The sequence below is a fragment of the Leuresthes tenuis genome, unplaced genomic scaffold (genome assembly GCF_036924035.1).
Source record: "Leuresthes tenuis unplaced genomic scaffold, fLeuTen1.0.hap1 SCAF_5, whole genome shotgun sequence".
NCBI lineage: Eukaryota > Metazoa > Chordata > Actinopteri > Atheriniformes > Atherinopsidae > Leuresthes > Leuresthes tenuis.
Genome location: NW_027325359.1, coordinates 28,589,456 through 28,610,923, shown reverse-complemented (window position 1 = coordinate 28,610,923; position 21,468 = coordinate 28,589,456). Strand labels below are relative to the sequence as shown.

At 38.2% G+C, this 21,468-nt stretch overlaps 2 protein-coding genes across 3 annotated transcripts; both read left to right on the top strand.

Moving 5' to 3' along the window:
- Positions 1 to 437: 437 nt before the first annotated feature.
- Positions 438 to 6,523, top strand: polr2c (RNA polymerase II subunit C). Its single transcript, XM_072386559.1, has 9 exons — positions 438 to 599; positions 1,582 to 1,631; positions 2,032 to 2,100; positions 2,198 to 2,250; positions 4,156 to 4,284; positions 4,372 to 4,423; positions 4,563 to 4,731; positions 4,813 to 4,887; positions 6,241 to 6,523. The coding sequence occupies exons 1-9, from the start codon at positions 514 to 516 to the stop codon at positions 6,383 to 6,385; spliced, it is 828 nt and encodes a 275-aa protein (XP_072242660.1). The 5' UTR covers positions 438 to 513; the 3' UTR covers positions 6,386 to 6,523.
- A 1,676-nt stretch (positions 6,524 to 8,199) lies between these two features.
- On the top strand, positions 8,200 to 18,957 carry LOC140307594 (diacylglycerol O-acyltransferase 1-like). Of its 2 annotated transcripts, none has more exons than XM_072386548.1 (18): positions 8,200 to 8,400; positions 9,157 to 9,337; positions 10,128 to 10,215; positions 10,312 to 10,352; positions 10,947 to 11,032; positions 11,484 to 11,536; positions 11,662 to 11,767; positions 12,869 to 12,964; positions 13,056 to 13,109; positions 13,199 to 13,302; positions 13,539 to 13,577; positions 13,837 to 13,878; positions 13,980 to 14,024; positions 15,121 to 15,230; positions 15,320 to 15,385; positions 15,482 to 15,569; positions 16,750 to 16,812; positions 17,730 to 18,957. In XM_072386548.1, exons 2-18 carry the CDS (start codon positions 9,207 to 9,209, stop codon positions 17,943 to 17,945), a joined length of 1,428 nt encoding a protein of 475 aa, XP_072242649.1. In that variant the 5' UTR covers positions 8,200 to 8,400; positions 9,157 to 9,206; the 3' UTR covers positions 17,946 to 18,957. The 2 variants fall into 2 exon arrangements, with proteins under 2 accessions (XP_072242649.1, XP_072242648.1); XM_072386547.1 differs by having other exon boundaries at positions 8,200 to 8,495.
- The last annotated feature ends 2,511 nt before the right edge of the window (positions 18,958 to 21,468 follow it).

The following is a 21,468-nucleotide window of genomic DNA, read 5'->3' as shown; positions in this document are numbered from 1 at the left end:
TTTATTTGTTTCACTATTTTCTTGTTTTCTACAAATAGTAAAAAATACGGGTACTGGTGGAAAACTGGACCTTTTTTGGGCCCAAGATAGAACTACAACACATTTATTTTGATAATTAATAATGGATTATTGATATTATCAGTTAGTAGCCGGAGTATGTAGAGCAGAAGATATCAGGAAAACATAATTTACTTCATGTGAGGTTATAAAAGCAGTAAAATTCAAATTTTTGCAAAGATTGAACAAACATGTTCAATACATTTGTTACCGATTGTATTTGTGAGTAAATATAATCGGTGCCCTTATTTTGAAAAAATTAACTGACCCGGTTGTTCAAGAAAGACCCGCCTCCCACTAGTACCTGCAGCCAATCACCAGCCGTCCATATATTTCCTGGCCAATCAGCGGCTGGAAACTATTTCCGGTTTGGCCTTCAAGCCAAACCAGCGGTGATCGTGGTGGAAGTGTTTTGACAAATTTTTTTGTTCTTTTTCTCCTTCTTAAGTTCCTATAATGCCGTATGCTAACCAGCCGACGGTTAAAATAACAGAACTGACAGACGAAAATGTCAAGTTTGTTATTGAAAATACGGATTTGGCGTAAGTATTCTCCAATTTTACCGTTTCAGGCATTATCCTTCGCAGCACCAAAACACTAATGTTATGAGACCATGTACGTCTAATAACTACTCTTAATAACTTTAACTCAATTTAACTCAGTTGTATTTTTGCAGCACCTTTCAAACACGAGTTTAACCAAACATTTTTAGTGCAAAAGCTAAATTTCAACAAAAACAGCCAATGCAAAATATGACCAAAAGACCACTCAATGCAGTTGAAGGGGTAAAATTTATGCAAAAGACAAACAGAAAAAGGTATATTAAAACAAACTTTGATTAAAACAAGAGTATAAGATAACAATTAGCTTAGAACTATTTATGCTATGCTTTGATTTATGAATATACATCGTCTTTAGATGTTGAAGATGTATAAATTACTGTAATTTGGATGCTAATTTGCATCTTATTTGGCAATTTCCATAAGAAAAAGGTTGAATTATTGAGATTCTTAAAAGTGCATCTAGTCTCTTTTAACATAAAAAATCTTGTATGTCCAGTTAACTGGATGCTTCAGGGAGCAGTTGTTTAGATCACCGATAAATCTTTGGGGTAATTTTTCAAACAAAATGCTTCAAAACATCATTATTTACTTGTTTTTTTTTTGTTTTGTTTTTGTTATTAAAGCAAAGTGACTAAGACAATAAATACTTATTCATAGTATTTTTTTGTAGGGAATAATACTGAAAGTAATTGGACAGATGATGTCTCGTCACCTCACATGTTTCTGCAGTACAGACATATCACACTTGGGTAATTAATTGTGCCAATGAACTAGGACTCTAATTCTAATCTATAATATCTGATATTCTGCTTGAAAGCAGCATCTTAAAACTCAGATTTTACATGAGCTGAGACACTTTTAAACAGATGAATGCTGCATGTACGTCACCCCAGAGAAGTCCAAATATTTATTTTATTTTTTGTCTTTTCAAATCTTAAAACATTGTTTTTCTCCTTTTTAGTGTTGCAAATTCTCTTCGCCGTGTCTTCATGTCAGAGGTTCCCACAATAGGTTGAGTAATGTTTTGATACTTCAGCTTATGTTGGGTTTATTGTAACTCAGTTCTCATCTTAATGTTTCTTGTTTGTGTTTTTGTGACATTTAAACACAAATTAGCAACAGTTCTGTCGCATTAATGTTTTTTAATTCAACTTTTGGAGTGAGCCAGCGTGTACGAAATGGACCTTTTTTTTTCTCCTACAAATCAATCAACAAATAAATACCAACATATTTCCTTTTAGAGTTTATTTAACAGACTCTTTTTTGGAGAAAGTTGAGTTGAATTAGGAAGTCGCATAGCTGCATTAGCATCTCCACAATATGGGAGAAATGATTCTGTTGACTGTTTCACAATAAAACACACATATCAAAATTAAACAACTAACTTGAACTTGAATCACTTTATTTCCAGCCATTGACTGGATTCAGATTGATGCAAATTCCTCAGTACTGCATGACGAGTTCATCGCACACAGAGTCGGTTAGTATGTCACTACTCACTCATCTTGTTAATGACAGCGTTATACTCTTGTAGGATTGTTTTAGACTGGTATAACCTCTGTTTCCTGTATTGTCAGGCCTCATACCGCTCACCAGCGACGACATCGTGGATAAAATGCAGTATTCGAGGGTAAGTGTGGCCTCTGAAATCAACAGTGTTGCTCAGGGAGTTTGAAATGCAGTGTCATGTATAGCAGGGTTCTTCAACCCTGGTCCTCGGGACCCACTGCCCTGCATGTTTTTCGATGTTTCCCTCCTCCACCACACCTGATTGAAATGATCAGCTCGTCATCAAGCTCTGCAGTGGCCTGATAAGGAGCCATTCATTTGAATCAGGTGTGTTGGAGGAGGGTAACATTGAAAACATGCAGGGCAGTGGGTCCCGAGGACCAGGGTTGAAGAACACTGATTTACAGGGTCTCTGCAGGTCAAGAAAGTATTACAGCTCATTATTCACTAAGATGGTGAATATTTTTCATATGCTTGCCATAGGCGGAAGTAATAGTTTCTTACTACTACACTAGTGATTGTTCCCGGGCTACTGGTGGATTGTGATTGGCTGCAGAGTGCTCCTTAATTCCCGCTGACACCTGCTGAAATGTTTCAGTGTGCAATTTTTTTCTGTTAGTCCGACCAAAACTGGACTTTTAAAATGCAAAACAGCTTGATAGTCCCAATAAAATCAAGCTTCTCAAAGTCTGACTAAATCACTTTGCCCTTTCACATTCAGATAGACTCAAATGGGCGAAGCTCTGTAAAAACTGCAAAATATAAATTAACAGCAGAATTCCCAGTATAGCTGCTTTCAGTCACAGATTTTGTCAGACGACTAAACGCAGACTACGTATCAACTCACGTCCACTTAAAACCTTTAGACTGTTGCTCTGCTTGAAAAAAAAAAAAAATCACAGTTTAAGTAACTTAAAGGCAACGTTAGTGCAGTGAGTTTGGCTATACTTACATGTACGATGATCCATCACAGAGAGTTTTCAAGTGTCTTAAACGTTAAACAATCCAGTGTTGCACCATCAGACATACTTCAGTCAATAACTCGATTCCCCTCCTCTGCATGTATACTGGGACAACAACGGTGGTCCAGGTAAATGGCCAAGTATGTAACCATGGAAGTTATAACTTGTGATCTTGAGATAATGATATAAAGGTTTTTTTCAAGTATGGCTGCTTCTCACTCCCATTGCTGACATGCTCCATCATCTGTTTGGGAAAATTCATCGTGGCAAGCAGAAGTGTAATCTGAATACCGTGTTAAGCCAAACACATTTGCTTTGCTCGTTTATTTATTTTTGTTAAAATACTTTATACATATAAATGCCGAAGCAGGTGGGGGGGGCAAAGAAAAAGAAAGGGAAACGAGAGAGACAAAGAAATTATATGAGAAGACATCAAGACAGAACCGGACAGCCAGCTGCAACAGCTGTAAAAACACTAAACAGAAAACATCCTTCAGCCTCTGTGAAACCAGGTGAAGAATCATCAGGAAAACCTGCAGGAAGACAAGCAGAGAGAAAGAAAAACAAACAACAACAAAAAAACACAAGCAGCAAGTACATGGACCAAAACTGTGGATCCATGATGGTTTGAAAGCACAGGTCGTCCGTTCATCTCATTTTTAACATTTACATTTAATGTTACTGACTTTCCATCTTGTAAGCATTCTGTTAGCTTACTTGCTTACTGCTGAGGTGAAGGGTTCAACGGGCTGAACAGAAACTCCAGTTAAACCCCAGCTCATTCCAGAGAAACTGAGTTTACATCAAATGTAAATTCATAATCTTACCTCTCTTGATGTAAGTGAAATGTGAGTGTGTGTGCAGAATATTCTCTTCTTCCCTTCTTTGTTGTGTACATACATGAATCACTAACTAAGCAGAATATGTGAAAACATTTAGTTTTTTTATTGTTCTGTATGAAAGATTAAATGTTATTTTATTAACATCAAGAAAGATAACCACAAAAGTAAACTGTTAGTTCCAGCTGGTCTGTAATTTCCCGACTGTCTCTGCTCCTCCTGCAGGACTGCACCTGTGATGATTTCTGTCCCGAGTGCTCTGTTGAGCTGACCCTGGATGTCCGATGCACTGAAGATCAGACACGTCATGTCACCTCACGCGATCTGTTGTCCAACAACCCCAGAGTCATCCCAGTGGGTCTTTCCTTCAGCTGCAGACGTCATAAACATGGACTTAAGGCAAAAAAAGAGATCTGACTGTGTTGTGTTGTTGCTCTCCAGGTGACTTCCAGGAGCCGAGACAATGATCCAAATGACTACGTCGAGCAAGATGGTGGGCTTAAATCTGTCCTCGTAGGCTGTTAAAATCTTCTCAGGTGTCGTCTTCTTGATCATTTCCTTTCTCACTTTAATAATTTACCTCCTTGTTTCTGTCTCCACCTCCTCCTCCATTGTTTACCGACTCAACTCAGACATTTTGCTGGTGAAGCTTCGTAAAGGTCAGGAGCTTCGGCTCAGAGCTTATGCGAAGAAAGGCTTCGGTAAGGAGCACGCCAAGTGGAACCCAACAGCTGGGGTGTCCTTCGAGTATGACCCAGACAATGCGTTGAGGCACACAGTGTATCCACGACCCGAGGAGTGGTAGGTCTGCACGTCGGTGTGGCTCATCGTGATTATTTATTGCGATTTTGAACAATAAATGAATGGTGCACTTTTTCTCAGGCCAAAGAGCGAATACTCTGAGATTGAGGAGGATGAGGTTCAGGCTCCCTATGACCCCAATGGAAAGCCAGAAAGGTGAGCATTTATGAGATTGTTGTCATTATCCCGTATTTCTCAGTGGGCAAATTAACTAAACTTCCTAATAAACAACAAAAAATAAGTTGGATTTCTCAATCTATCGCTAATGCTCTGTTTTAATCAACTTAGCATATGACAGGAGGAAACATGGCGTCATCACGAGGTCTATCGGATCTATAAGTCAGATTGTGTGGCTCCATATTTCAGAGACATGCTCAACCTTCTGGTGATAACCTTTTTGAAGGATTCATGCTTCAGCAAAATACACATCAATGTGTCGTAGAACTGCTTTAGGACCAAGGAAAACTTGTGAAGTCCATGCAGCTCAAGCGCTTCTGTTATTAAAGCAAGATGGTGATAAATAATATCTAAAATGTTGCTAATTTCACTGACATTTTCAGCTAAAGTTTTATTATTTGTAAGGAAATTGTATTAATTTTCAAAGGAATTCTAAATACAAGTATTTCCACAAGTGGCCCCAGACTTATCCCTATCCTTTGAATACCCTTAAAATCTGGTAAAACTGTCATATTTTCAACACCCTGAACATCTTCTGGTCTTGAAGAGTTGTGATGCAAATAAGGTATTTAGCAGTTATTAAAAACTTTCACTGTTATTTCAGATATACAGTATTTTATCAATGATCTCGTGTTGGTTGCTTAATAATCCTTGAATTTTAATGTTCAGATTTGACTTGTTCTTGTTACTTTCATCTCGACTGGGTTTGATGTGGCCTTTATGGGGAAAAGGGCACAAAAAAGTACCATCACTGTCAGGTCTTACAGAAACATTAACAGCTAAACTGGGATAACACTGTTAAATACATAGACTGTTGTGGTTAATCAAGTATTTCATGGTCTATCCCCACCTTAACTGCATTAATGTATTAAAAAGAAGTCAAACAGGTCAACCAGAGCAGACTTTAAAGAAGGCTGAAGGTTGTTTCTTTCAGGAAAAGTGCTTGTGGACATGTTGCGTCTCAAATCTGGAACTCAAGTGCCATATATGAACTGTCAACTCTCAACTCAATTACCAAACACCTAAAAACATGGTTATGCTATCATAATTCTGCATAATTTGTCTGTTGTTTTGTTTTATTAATCCAACTTATTCTTTTGTATTGGGACAAAAGATGGAAACTAGCCTTTGGCTACATTTTTGATATTCATTTATATAAGTTGCCCCTGTTTTGATAAACAAACTTACACAGTTAATGGATTGTATTTCTTGGACTAAAGGTAATTTCTTTTTCTTTTAAAAGTCTAAAAGTAAACTAAAGGTATAATTTGGTGAAGTAGCAGAAAACCAGAAACCTTGAAAACGGCTCATTTGAGATTTCTCTCCACGCAGGTTCTATTACAACGTGGAGTCGTGCGGCTCTCTTCGACCAGAGACGATCGTCATGTCAGCGCTTGCCGTCCTCAAGAAGAAACTAAGCGACCTGCAGACCCAACTGAGCCACGAAATCCAGAGTGACGTACTCACCATCAACTGAGCAAGACCTGCATTCACGCTGATTTGTTGTTACCAGAGGGCTGTCCTCAGGGTCAGACTTAATGCAGACAGGCCTGGCATCTGTGCTGTATGTGCTATCTCATAAGGACCATGCAGTTAAGGTGTGTTTTAATCAATTGGAATTGGAACTCATTAGGAATGAATTATTTTGTTTGTTTTGACATGCGTTTTTCAGGTCTAAGTCACCAGAGGTGTGAAATTATATCTGCAGTGATGGCAACAGAGGCTGTGTAATGCAGACTTATTGTTTCACAGGGAGAATACAGATTTAGTTTTGTTGCTGTCAGGTCACCTCAAACTGTTAGGACTATTTTGTTTAATGTCCATTTTTAAATAAATCTGATAAATAAATTTGAGATGTGTCGCGTTCTCTTATTACTGTACTATAATAGTGTTCTCAGCAGGTTCAGGATTAATTTCTGTGTGAATTACAAATTTTCAAGTATGACTTCATAGGATTTTTTTATACAAATTGAAACGACGACAAAACTAATGGTACAATTGAAAAAAATTAAACAACTGTACATGCATCCATCCATTTTCTATACCAACTTGATCCATATCATGGTAGACATGTCAGTGGGTTTAACTCAATATATCACCTTACCACATAAATTAAATAACTCATTATTTTAGTTTTTTATTTTGTAGAAAAACTTTTTTTTTCTAAGAGCAGCAGTGATGCCATCCATGCTAGCTAGCAAGCTAGCATGATTTAAGTTGTCTTGCCTAAATTTACAATATTTTATCATTTAAAAAATATATTTTATTACTTCAGTATTTGTTTAAATTCACTTTTAGATCACATAACAATGTAGCAGCTGAGTATAATCATAATGAAGGAAATAGTTCGGTACCACTCTAGGAACTAGCTGTGCTAAAAGCTAGGTTAGCTTAGTAGCAGTTTGGTCTTCATGTTTCTGACTTTATTCCATAGTTTTTTCATTCTGTACTTACAAATAAAAATCAATTTAAACCAACATTATGCTGATGTTTCAGGCTTGAGTGGACTAAATGGGAAAACTGTCAAATTAGGTCTCTTTTTTTCCCTCCAAAAATAGATTTAATTACCTTTTTTAAACAATAAGCCATTTTTATAGCTTGGTTGACTAGTTTAAGTGCTGGAATTGCTAGATTTTAATATTTGCACTGTTTAATCATTTTATTTGAACTGATTTAGAAAAAAATTCTTGTCATAGTTCCAGGCTTGTCTGGTGTGTTCAAGATTAATTCTATATAATGCCGTAGTTGAACGTTAAAATTCAGAGACAATAAGATATTTTTTGGACTTTATTTTGATAATTGCATAACATTATGTTATCAAATTGTCTTTTAAAATGAATAATTTCAGCACACTAATACGTTATTCATCCCTGAACAGAAATTAAATAAACCAAGTAATGTTTTAAATTTCCTCCATTTTGTTCCTGTTTTGCATCCTTGACATCTCCTCTTCTACTCACCTGGGTTTGGGGTCTTATTCCATTAATTTGGCTTTGGAAAGCTCATATAGCTGCTCAATTAACATGCAAATAACTTTATAGTTGCCATGATTATACATCATAACACATGTAAATAAAAGTGCCAGAGTTGCCAGCAGAAATCATTCCAGCACCACAACATTCACAAATGAAATTAAAATGTGTGTTTTCACAGAAGAGTATAACATTTTTTGAAAAAGCAAAGAGAGACACAGTATGTCCAAAGCTATAGCTGCAGGCTGCCACTAGAGCGGCGCTATTCTGAAATAACTGACAACGTTATTAAGTACCCGCAGATTTACAACCAGTAAGGCACCAAAGCCAAAAACGAGAGCCTGCTTATCTTTTTTAAAACATAGTAACATTTTTTAAGTATTCTCTAGGAGGCTTTCATTTGTAATATTTCAGATATGTCACTGAGAACATCCAAAGATGGTTGCGGAGGTCGAAACGGCTCCTCGTGAACAGCAGGCTGCGGATGTTAGGACGCTGTTGTCACGCGGTGGACGTTGAGGTCAGCCGTTTTTTGTTTGCTTGAGAAGATCGCACCGATCCTCATTCGGATTTCTGGAAATGCAAAGTTTCAATGATTAGCACCAGGTGTAATAGGTAAAATGAAAACTCTTACATTGTGTAGATTAAAATATCTGGAGCAGCTGTAAAATTCGGCGTATATGTCATCGAGCGACAATAATAATGATACCATTTTTTTATAAACCACAAAATATGATGAAAAGTGATTTTTTTTAAAACTATTATTAGCTTGTTTAAATATATAGCATTCCTGCCAAATTTCTCTAAAGCGAACATTTTTCTCAGATACATTGACATTTTGTTCTTATTGCATGTACCCATTTGCATATAAGCAAGATTCATTTTAAACTGTTATTTTACAATGGAAATTTGGTTTGAGCTGTTTTGTTTTTTTGCTGGAGGACAGGATGTTGCCCATAGTTTCCGGGTTTATGATGATGCAGCTTGCATTTTAATGTCCCACATCAGTTTCACAGATGATACACATCCCATACAATGTAAGAAATGACATAAAACAAACAAAACAAAAATGTTTATTTAGCCACATTTCTAGGTTTAAGTTGAACATTGTTTCAAACTGTTTTACTGTTGTTTTACCTGCTTTAATTTAATTTTTAATTTGTAATGCACAATAACACTAAAGCTTTTTCTAGTATCATGGTGTTTTAGCTTGACAATCTGGCAAAGTTGTGATGAGGATGTGAGATCAAAATATTTGTTTTATGACTCATTAAAGGTGGACTCAACCCTCTCTGAAATTCATCCCTTTGAACAAGACCTCAGAAGATGGCAGTGATGAAGAAGAGCTTATCTTCCTCCTCAGCTGAGGAAGACAGTACAAGTCTCTGGGAAAGTGCTTCCTTTTCTTCCTCAGATCCACCCGATGAACACGAACATCCGTCTGCATCTCTGCTCTGGTAAGCTCTCTCTGCTGCCCCCACCACTTGAGCATGTAGCAGACTCCATAATATGCAGATCATAATGTGACATATATGTAAAGTAGCATTTCATTGTTTTGTTAGTGAAGTTCAAGATGGTTTTAAGCTTTTTATCTACTGTTCAAACCATTTGAAAACAATTCCTCTTATAAACAGATATTAAACCTCAAGGTTTCTGTCCAGTCAGGCTTGAAATATCATTCTCCAACTCCTCCCTCTTTTCCAAATGTCTTCATTTGGCTCCAGAAAGGTCAAAGTCGAGGTTTCAGAACTACAGTTCACAGATTGTATGAACTTGTGTATTGTTGACGTGACGTTGTAACAGTTTGTTAACGTACTCTTCTGATGCAACAGAGCCAATTTGTAGTAGGAGCCGTGGCTTTATCAGCGCTTCTGTCAACATCTTTTAGCACTAAAATATTATTGTGAATCACTTTTAAAACTGAAACAGATGAGTCCTGAAGTTGAAAGTAACAGAGGAATGGTTTTATGATGGATTAGAAAACACATCCATGGATATAAAGTGTGTGCAGTTACTCCAAAATAGCATCAAAATGATTTATTGCAGGACTATTTTTAAACAAAGCTCCCACAGAAATCTGGTTTTAATTTAAGGATTTTCCAGTTTGTCATTCATGGAGAGATCCTTGAAGGTTAGAATATTTTATCAATTATTGTTCTAACTAGACTAAGACCTCAGATAACAAACAGAAGCATCAATATCTATCATCATCACAATGATGATGTTAAAACTAAAGTTTCTGTGCAGTTGCCACAGCGTCCAAGACTCTCTGCTGAGCTCCAACAGCAGCTTCACTGGATACAGAGGCATCCTCAACTGGATCATCATTCTCCTGGTCAGTTTCACATCTCCTCCTTCTGATTGTCAGATTTTATGATGGTATATCCTTGTTTTATCTCATTAATTGCATGTGTGTCTTTATTACTTTTAGGTCCTGACTCACGCTCACCTGTTCTTAGAGAATTTCATACAGTGAGTGTAAATTTGTGTTTATACACTCAACAGACAGAAGTCTGCTTGCACTTAGAGTTGGGGCTCACACATTAACATGTTGCTGCTTGCATTTAGCTCAAAGCACATCAGTATCCACTGCAGCGTTATTAACAGATAGGCCAGATGTAAATTTTTACATGGATGTTGATGTGAATGTTACTTGTAATTACAGCTTTATTGCTTTAGATGTGGGTGGAAGCTTCAGTAAGAAAACAAGATAACAGGGGTGTAACAGTTAAAGGCCAGTTGCCTGACTTTTAATGATATATTGTAGGGGAAAATTTGAAGATTGCAACAAATTACAGAAGAAAGACCAAATATCAGTCTCAGATTACCCACATTATTCAACCTCAGAGGCTGTTGAAGAGCATAGATGATTAAATATCTGATTTGTGTAAATGTTTAATGTGTAAACTTATTCCTTTCTCAATCATAATTATCAACATTTCAGATGAATCCAAACATGTATGTTCGTCCCACAATAAACTGGTAACTAGACATTGTTTTGTCCCGAAGAGTACTTTTTATAAATGATTTTAAACTGACTTTTTCTTGTTTTTCACTTGCTAACAGACATGGCTTTTTGATAGATATTAAAAAGGTCTTTGGTCACCTGATTGAGGACAACTGCAACTGGCCGTCTGTCTACCTCATACTGGGTGAGAAAGTCAGGTTCGACGGTAACAATGAGCCATACTATGAAATAGATAGATGTGATTACATCAGTTAATGTTGAATGAGCTGTGAGATGGCACTAAACTGCTCTCAGAGCACACAGCAAAGCTATACCTTTAACATGGCACGAGTGTCTCCCATTTTATTGATTTTTCAGCAATTGAGTCATACACAGAAATAACTTTTAACATCATTTTACATCTGTTGTGTATGCAATGGATTTACCGAGCTTGTTATCGGTCTGGAAAGTTAGAACGAACCGACTTCTTGAACGGATCATTGGTTAGTGATTTCAGTGTGATTGCTGAGATTATTCTGCACATTTTGATACACAACACATGAGGTATCAGGTTATATGAAGTGCCTTAAAAGGTGATTATTAGTAGATATAGCAATAAGGGACATCTCATGATGAAATATTTGTGTTTCTTCCAGCTGCCAACATGTTTGCCCTGATAGCTCTGTACTTGGAGAAGTCTCAGGCAAAGGTTTGACTTTCCTCTTCTATCTTAGATGTAGACCACGCAGGAAGTTTGGCTCAAAACGTTCTTATTGTCCCAGAATCCTTCGGAACAAGTCGTCAGCTCAAAATTGAAATCTTTCTTTGCACCAGGGAATGCTCTCCTACTCCATCGGTCATTGTTTACATCTCACGAATCTGGGGTCGCTTGTGCTGTTTCCTGCTGCGGTCATCGTACGTGAACCTAAAATATCAACAGGTGATGTCTTTATACATGTTCACTTTATCATATTTGATTTATTTATGCTGAATAATGCAGCCATTAGAAATATAGACTGACCACTTTAGCTAATTAAGAGTAATCGAATCACCTCTGTCGGCATGTGTTGCACAGCTGCAGCCAAATGTTTCTCTACTGCATCCCTCTGGCTGATCTAATGTGGCAACAGCCATTACCAAGGTCTAAATATATGACATAAGTGGACGTAGCCACCATGACGTTACCCACTGGTTTGTGAAGGTCAGTTTTGTCAGTTGTCAGTTGCTGTCTTGTGCATTCTGGACCCAGAAGTGACCATATATGAACAAGAGGGAGGAGCTGGAGATTAAAAATCCAAAGATAATTTAACAAAAGATGGGTTTTTTTTAAATATGGAATTATTTTCAAAAATGTACTAAGAAGGAGTACATCTAACAAATATCACCATCATGACTTTACTCGCAGTAAATTTAAATAGTTAGATAAACATACATAATGTATCTCTGTCTGATCAGAGAAAAGCTTACCCTTTCATCAGAAGAAAACCCCAAAAAAGCCACGATAAACAAAGATTTGTATCTTTTCCGTGAGTTAAAATATTAGATATTAGTGTCGATGTATTTTGTTTATTTTTATTTACAAGCAAGTGGTAAGAGGCTAAATCTGGAAGATAAATAGGATGAGATTTGACGGGTGGTGATGCCTCCATGTGATGCTTAAATTCGCTTAAATTGTTTTTTTTCTCCTGAGTATACGTTAGCTTTTTTTTCTAAGATGAACACTAGATAAAATCCACAGTTGTAGATTACAAGCAAAAATGCAGTGATTTACTCTGTGGATTCATCTTTAACTTAGGAGATAAAAATAGTGGTTGAAAATAGCTCCACAAGTGACGTGTTCAGTTCTCAGTGCTGAAAATCAAATTATTTTCGTTTTACTGTTACTTACTGGAGTAACTTCAGTAACTTGTGGAGTTTTCAATCAAGATTATGTCTAAAATTGTTGTATCATTTGCTTATTGTGCTGTGAGGAATGTATTCATGTCAGTATCCAGTAAGAAATAATGCAAACATCTGAAAGGAGTTTGGTTTTGTCCACCAGGTGGAGCGTTCTTCTTTCTCTGGTTCTACACAGTTCTGGGGTTGAAGCTTTATTCATACCAGGAAACCAACCGTTGGTACCGTTTGGCTCATTTAGGTATTTCCGCTACAGCACAGGTTTATTTTAGTCCATGTTAGAAAGCACATTAAACAACAACTTCTGCTTTGTTTTTGTTTTTGTTTTTTAGAGAAAGATGAATCAGGTCAACGAAAAGACCACAATCAGCATCTGACGCTGCAAGGTGTGACTTCTTATTCTTTATGAGATGATGCTGCTTTTCTCTCCAGTAACTCTTTCTGAAATATTTCCTTCCTGTCTTTGATTTCTCAGATCTGTATTATTTTCTGCTCGCCCCCACTCTGTGCTACCAGAGAGGCTTCCCGCGTACTCCGAAGGTCCGCATCAATAATTTGCTGCACAGGTTGCTGGAAATGGTGAGCTGAGCGGGGGTGCCTTCAGTGTCACTTACATTAAACACTTACATTAAATGTAAGGCAGCATTTGAATCCATCATGAGCACTGAAGCACTTTGCTGCAGACATACAAATGATGCTGACTTGTCGCTGAATGGTTTTCCATCACTTTTAGGATAAATTTGTCTTACATTTCAAACTGTTTCATTACCTCAAAGGAGTAGCAATTGAATCTTTTCTTAATGTTCTCATTTCAGGTGATTGTTATCCAGATTATGGTGGGCATTGTGCAGCAGGTACTGGAGCTTGTTGAAGCTCTCTCTGTATTGTATGATCGCATAGTGTCAGTTATTATGTATTATCCATGCAACAAAAAGAAGTTCATCTGTGACTTATTTTATCGTATCTGTGAGGTCATTCTGGATGGTTGTTTCATAACGTAGACAATGCTCAAATAAACACAGAAGCTTCTGTGTGCTTTTAAAAAAAGAAAAAAAGTAATCCATGATGTATGTTTCACCTTTAATTTTTCACTCTTGTTGTTTTTCTTCCAAGTGGATTGAGCCAATCTTCCAGAGATCAGAAAACTCGTTCTCAGTGAGTGAAACAGAAGCCGTCATAGCTATGAAAACTAGCAAAAAAAAACAGCTTTATCTCTTAGGAATTCATTCTTTTACAGTTTGTTTTCTCTTTCACAGAGTATGGACGTCACCACGAGAGTGGATCACCTTGTTGACCTGGTGGTGAGTGATTTTCAGTGTTGGTCATCTTACTTTAGAAAAGTAATTAGTTACAAATTACTTCTCCCAAAAAGTATATAATAACTCATTGTAAGAGTAATTAGTTACTCAGAAAAGTAATTGTGACGTTATTTTTCATGTTCTATATGCTATTACGTTCTATAACATCTTTAACGTCAAAGATGTTTATATTAACTGATTGAAGAGTAGAAACTCTACATACAGTATGTTAGAACATTTGGTATTTATTTGAACTCAATAGCAGTAACAAGTGTCATGTCAGCATGTGTTGATGTGAGCTGCTTCATAAGATTCGAGTTGGTTGAGGCAGCCGTGGATAAAGTCTTTTTTCCTGGGCATAGCTGCCTTGTTGTGTTTGGCAGTCAGAGTGTGCAGTGAGACAGCGTGAGCAGGGCATGATCCGCCCACCCAGCCAATCATCGGTGTCATCATCCCCACCCCCTGGTCTCTCCAGGCCGCTGATGTGGGGCCAAAACCTGACACTTTGCGCTTCATTCAACCAAACTGTAGTTTGGTTGTAGTAACGCGCCGCTTCTCAGTAACGATGGGGAAAGTAATCAATTACATCACTCTTTACTGAAAAAAATAATGCTGTTATTACCAACCCTGGTGATTTTTTTATTTGAACTGTTTACCATCCTGTAAATGTAATGTAAGATATCGCTGTGTAAACTAAAGTAATCCCACAGTGGGAAGCAGTCACAGATGGTAAATTGTACTTGTATTGTACTAGTCAAACTGACCACTCAAAGCACTTCTAACACTACACGCCACATTCACACACACTCATACAGCACGTCTTAAGATACACATAACTACGTGCTTTCTAATCATTCATACCCTGATGGATACATCAGGAGGCAACGTGGGGTTCAGTGTCTTGTAGCCCGGGGAAGCCAGAGTCAAACCACTGACCTTCCGATTGGTGGGCGACTGCTCTTCCTCCTGAGCTACAGCCGCCCTTAGATGGTGATGATGATGAGTAGGAGGAGGAGGGATAAAAGTTTGTATTCTGTGTTGTAGGTGACAGAAAAATGCTAAGATATGAACAGGCTAAAAGTGATATTTTTCTTGTCAGGCGCCGACCCACTTCCTCTGGCTCCTCTTCTTCTTTCTGAGTCACTCATTCCTGAATTTCTGTGCAGAACTGCTTCGCTTCGGTGATCGTCGTTTTTACGGAGACTGGTGGTCAGTTGCATAAAAACACACTTTCAGAGCACTGCAAGATTATATTTTGTGTTGACAGCTGGAAGTCTGAATCTCTCTGTTGTTTACAGGAACGCTACAACTTTGAGGACTTTCTGGAATAATTGGAATATCCCCTTTCAGAAATGGAGTCACAGGTATTTTGGGTGTTCGTTTTGATCTCGCCTTGTTTGACTCAGAGAGAAATACCCTCAGTGTGAAAGTTTTTTGTTTGTCCCTTTATGTGTGCTAAGGCATGTATACACACAGTTGGTGGTGTGGAACATCTCCCCATCTCAGGCGGAGTTACTGGTCTTCCTGATGTCTGCTGCTGTCTGTGAGGTACAGTCGGATACTGCATGAAACAGCTACAGCGCCCTCTTGTGGTTGTCTAGTTTAGTAGCACAGAATATAAAAAATATGTACACACAACTAGATATTTCTCTTTGTTAGAAGGAACAAAGTAAAACACTGACAGTAAAACAAGGCGGCAGAGCGGGCACTTGCTGTGCATGTCATTCACATGGAAACACTCACATGCAAACTCTAAAAGAAGTCACGGCATCAGCCGATCACCTCCACAGGTACTCATCCATATCAGGGGCACTGCATGGTGAGTTTTCAGACTTCAAAACAGCTGTGGGTGAAATACACACGATTTCCTCTCCCTTCACTTGCAGTGTGGATATTATGATGTTCGTTAACCTGCAGTCTGATAAGATGCTGGCAGAGCACTTTAGGTCAGTATCACTGACAGAAGCTGCTCAGAATATGTTGGTTGTGTTTGGATCTACCTACATGATGTATGTGAACATTTTCAGTGCTGACAACTGTCCTTTGCATATCCACCTCAGACATTCAGCCTGACTTCAGTTCACTTGTTAAAGCCCAACAGAGACCAGAAAAAAAGAACAGATAAACAGCAAATGAACTGGTTTAACTACAACCAAAATAGTAAAAGCACTTTGTATAAAGTTGATTTAATCCTGGTCTTTAAAACATTTTAAAAACATGCACATTTTATTAACTGCCTTCACTTTTTCATTGCTTTCTCACAACATTTACTCTTACCACTTGCTGCTTGTCAACACAATACAATTTACTGTTTATAAAGGGATAAGATGAGTGATGAGCATAACTGAGTTCAGCCTATTAGTCTGACTCTCCACAATATTTTCTGTTCCTCCTTATGAAAGGTGGCTCCTTTTGTAAACGAGGTTTTCTGGACCTCGGGGTCTAGTCTGTGGATTGTGAACACTTTCTGCACTTCGCATCTGGTTTTTATTTGTTCTACCCTGTAGAAGTATAAAATCCAGTCTTCAGTTTCGCAATACCTTTAAAAATATATATATTTGCTGTAATTTACAGAACCTTCTGGGCTGTGAGGTGTTGTTTTTCTCTGATATAAATGCATATGAAGTCTTTAAACCCGTCAACAGCAGCGAGCCGCTTCTCTTTCATTAATCTTTTTGGTGGCACTAAGCACTAATGATCTGTTGTGGCGTTTTTCTCGTCTTCACAGTGTATGATCGCTCTGCCCCTGCACAGCTGTCGTCTGTGGATCTTCTTCATGATGGTTATAGAGGTGAGAATATGGCACCAGAGACAGCAGGCGATTAATTAGCTGTGCTTTTGCTTCTGCTTACTCATTAGCTTTGTGGACAGGAAGGCATGACTGTCACAATTTAATCTACTAAGCTGTCGCAATGTAAACAAATACCTCGAAAAACTCCACACTTGTAGAGCTGATGTCAAAGCCAAACAGTGGTTATGTTTTTTTTTTACTTCACATTTTTCAACTGATTGGATGAAATGTTATCGTCATCTTCGCTTTTTAGTGCTTTAACTTTACCGTAACATGCAAATACCGCAGCTCAGTGCTATGGGTTTATGGTAATTAGCACCGTATAAGATCAGTTTGGTGAATTCTGTCATCTTAGATATTTTTAGTGAAGAATAAACTGGAAACACATCAGGAAAAGGTTTAACAAAATCGTTTGTCCAGAATGAACTGGTCCTATTTGTGGCAAAAACAAAATTAAACTATGTGAACCTGAACTGTGAATAAGGAGAACTCCTTTGCTATACTTACAAAGAGAAGGATATCATGTAATCATGTGTTCTTTACAAATTAAAAGGAAACACTTTAAACAGTGTCAGCACATCAACATTTTTGTGCAGTTTCTATGCAGCGTACATAGTATTTATCTGTTTTTAATCCTTTCAACCACGACTATGACCACGATCAAAAAAAGTAATTATAATATGCTTCCAAAATCTCAATATTTAACCATCTCAGCCACTTTAGCAGCAGAGAATTGTCAGAAACCTGGATAAGGATTCCTGGAAGCGTATCAGCTTTGTGAAAAGAAAGGCTATGACCAGGTTTTTATCTGTTCTGGCCCTCCACACCTGACATGCACCTCAGGTCAGGCAGGAGGAGAACCGGTGTTTTATTAAACTGTCGTCATCCTCAGCTAACATCGTGACCTCTCCTTCCAGCTCTTGGTTGAAGTATTCCTCGGGAACTACTTCCAGGGAAACTATGGCAACGGTTTAGTTTGGCTGTGCCTTCTCCTCGGCCCTCCTCTGGCTGTGACCACCTACTTTCACGACCACTACATCAGCTCCCAGCGCCATCATCAGCATTGCTCCTCATCCTCACTGCTTACATCAGAGTTTTCCTGCAGCCCCACTGATACGTGGAAAAGTTCCTGAAAGAATTTCTACGGTAGTTTTATATGATAGTATGTCTTAGAATTATTTGATGAAGGGGTATAATCAACACCTACCACTAACTACAGCAATATTCTGTACTCATGTTGGCTCATTAATGGTTATGAAATCACTACATACAATGTCCTTTTATTGTGGCCAGCCTAAGGTACACCTGTGCAATGATCATGCTGTCTAATCAGCATCTTGACATGCCAAACCTGTGAGGTGGGATGGATTATCTCTGCAAAGGAGAAGTGCTCATTAACACAGATTTAGACAGATCTGTGAACAATATTTGATAGAAATAGATCTATTGTGTATGTGGAAGATGTTTTAGATCTTTGAGTCCAGCTCATGAAAAATGGGAGCAAAAACAAAAGTGTTGCGTTTATATTTTTGTTCAGTGTATAACCCTTCAGGCCTGGAAACACCTTGGTATCCCGCAGGAGAAGCTTCAGAGGGGAGAGAGATGTGTGGGTTTCTCTCCTGGATCAGTTGATGAAGGAAAATCATGGCACTGTGGGAAATTTATGCCAGCAAAATGTTTGCATACTTGCAAACTGCAATATTCTCCCATGAATAGTTTGCACTTATTTTGCTGCTTGGATTTTTGTCTGAATGGAATTCCATATGTAGCCCATTTCTGGTTATAAAATCTACAAAAATTCTAATTTATTTTTAGTCGTGTGTGATATACCTCACAGGACGATTTTTTAAATATTTTCTGGATCTCACAGAGAGCCAATGAAGGGGATCTAAAACCTGCCAGTTCCTGTCATATCACTGCAGCAGTCTTCATCTGCTGGAGGCTTTTCAATTTACAATTGTCCAGCCGAGATGTAGCAAATGAATGAACAGGTTTTCTGCTTCACTCTGAGAGAAGATGCTCCTCATTCTGGCAACATTATTCAGGTGAAAGAAGTTGGTTCAAGAGATGTGAGAGATACAGTCATGTGAAAGGTTCATTTTAAGGTGTCTTTTATCAGTAAATAAGAATAAAAAAAATCACCTGTTCCCCACCAGCTAATGTGTCTTGTGCTGTTTTTTCAGCGGAGGTTGTATTTATATCATCTTTATACATCATCAGGAGCAGATTATCGAAAGGTGTATTTTCTTTTTCACTACTGTATATATGGAAAGTAGTGAATCCACAAAATCTCCCACCAAGTATTTTAATGCCAAAATTTGGGTAAATAACTAATTCAAAATTAACTTAATGACCTTAAAAACATTTCCTAATGATAAAAAGACACATTGCATCACAGTACTGCTTGTTAGACATCCATTAAAAAACGAGGTTGAACGAGGTCAACTGGTTTCAACTTTCATCTGAAACGTCTTCAAGAACCAAGAAGAAGTCCAGTTGCCCTTATTCAAGCTCTTAGGATTGCCATGACCTGAGTGACTGAGAATCTAAATCAACATCTCCATTCAGAAGCTTCTTCGCAGGTAAAAATGATTTTTTTTGCTAAAAGTGTATGTTTGAAAACGTATTGCTTCATTCATATATTTGCAGAAAGCCTCACACACAAACTCGGACTCTTGCGGTGTAATAGTAGTTTAGGGGGTCCACAACAGTCTGACATGGACTGAAGTGGATTCAGAAGGTATTCAGACATCTTCCGTTTCAGTGAGTCTGAACATGTAAGTCTCATTTGAGTCTTCTTTGCAATATTTTGTCTGAACTTGAAGTTCTTTTTCATAGCGTTCATTTAGTGTCTCGCTATGGGGAACGCCTCCTGTGTGGCCTCATCAGAAACTCAAAATACTATCACGCCAGCCCTGCATGGCTGCCACTAGTGACATACATATCAGCAGGGACCTGAACCCTCATCCTATATGTGGGCCTGATGTAGCGTCAATTGTCATTTAAAACAAACTCCCCTCTCCTTCGCTTCTGCAGCAATGAGTTATGGTCTGATGAGACACTCATGCTAATCAATGAACCGGGTGCTATTGATAACATTTAAGCTCTTTTTCATCCATCAATGTTTTCTAAAGGACATTTGCACCATTTAAACACTGGTTCGCTCAGTTCAAAGACAAGGGGGCGGGGCTAAGCCCACAGAGCAGAGATGAGGATTCCACAACAAACTGTGACATCACAGCACAGAATACCTCTTAAATCTTAGAATTCTATTTTTAACAACACTGAACACAGTGTGTTCTACACAGCACAGGAACAACATATTTAACAAGAGATACAATTATCAACATGGAAAGAAGCAGAAACAACATTCAGGAAGAGACGCTTCTGCACTGCTTTTCCTAATTATCTCCTCAAAATGCAACCTTCTCAGAACACTTCTGATCAGCCATTTTTCTGTGTGTACAAAGCACCATTGTTTCCTCCAAAGGCAAACAAAGATAACCAAGTGCAGGGTGTTTATGATGAGGCCAAGTGGCGTCCCAAGTCACTTCTGTATCCCCTTCCCAGGGCTGTTCTCTCTGGTCAGGATATCATCAGCAAAGTAAGGTGTGAGAACGACACCCTGATCAAGAGGAATACTCGACTGGTGCTGAGCAGTAAGGAGAAGAAAGGAATGGAGATGAGCATAAAAGAGATGGAGCACGATGACCAGGCAGAGACAGGAGACTTGCAAAATCTGTGTGAACATCTGGATAAGATGAACGCTATTCAAGGGAAGTTGACAGTTACTGAGTCACATTCCCACCAAACAGAAGAACAGCTGAGAACTTCCGAGATAGAAATGCAGGAGTTGAGAACTCAAATGAAAAAAAAAATATCCTCTCTTAAGAAAAGTGTCAACATAAAGCAGGATGAGAATGTTGCCATAAACCCTGACCTGACACAGCAGACAATGCTCAGAGACGAAAATGACACCCTTAACAGTGAGAATGCGAGGCTGAAGCTGAATGAAATCACAGTCTCTGAAGCTCTAGAGGAACTAACAGACCTTCATGCCCAGTTGAAAAAGGACAAAGAAGAGATGGAGGTCAAAATAAAAAACATGGAGGAAGACTTCCAAGAGAAGAAGACACAGCAGACAATGATCAGACATGAAAATTACACCCTTCAGAGTCAGAATGCCAGGCTGAGGCTGAATGAAATCACAGTTTCTAAAGCTCTAGAGGAACTTACAAACCTTCATGCCCAGTTGAAAAAGGACAAAGAAGAGATGGAGGTCAAAGTAAAAAACATGGAGGAAGACTTCCAAGAGAAGAAGACACAGCAGACAATGATCAGACATGAAAATGACACCCTTCAGAGTGAGAATGCCAGGCTGAGGCTGAATGAAATCACAGTTTCTGAAGCTCTAGAGGAACTTACAAACCTTCATGCCCAGTTGAAAAAGGACAAAGAAGAGATGGAGGTCAAAATAAAAAACATGGAGGAAGACTTCCAAGAGAAGAAGACACAGCAGACAATGATCAGACATGAAAATGACACCCTTCAGAGTGAGAATGCCAGGCTGAGGCTGAATGAAATCACAGTTTCTAAAGCTCTAGAGGAACTTACAAACCTTCATGCCCAGTTGAAAAAGGACAAAGAAGAGATGGA

Excerpts from the sequence above, each read along its gene's own strand:
- polr2c (XM_072386559.1), top strand. The coding sequence starts at position 514 with ATGCCGTATGCTAACCAGCCGACGGTTAAAATAACAGAACTGACAGAC. Across the intron at positions 1,632-2,031 it reads GTCAGAGGTTCCCACAATAG|CCATTGACTGGATTCAGATT; the intron begins GTTGAGTAATGT and ends CTTTATTTCCAG. Across the intron at positions 4,424-4,562 it reads TGACTACGTCGAGCAAGATG|ACATTTTGCTGGTGAAGCTT; the intron begins GTGGGCTTAAAT and ends GACTCAACTCAG.
- LOC140307594 (XM_072386548.1), top strand. The coding sequence starts at position 9,207 with ATGGCAGTGATGAAGAAGAGCTTATCTTCCTCCTCAGCTGAGGAAGAC. Across the intron at positions 11,033-11,483 it reads GTCTGTCTACCTCATACTGG|CTGCCAACATGTTTGCCCTG; the intron begins GTGAGAAAGTCA and ends TGTTTCTTCCAG. Across the intron at positions 11,537-11,661 it reads TGGAGAAGTCTCAGGCAAAG|GGAATGCTCTCCTACTCCAT; the intron begins GTTTGACTTTCC and ends TCTTTGCACCAG.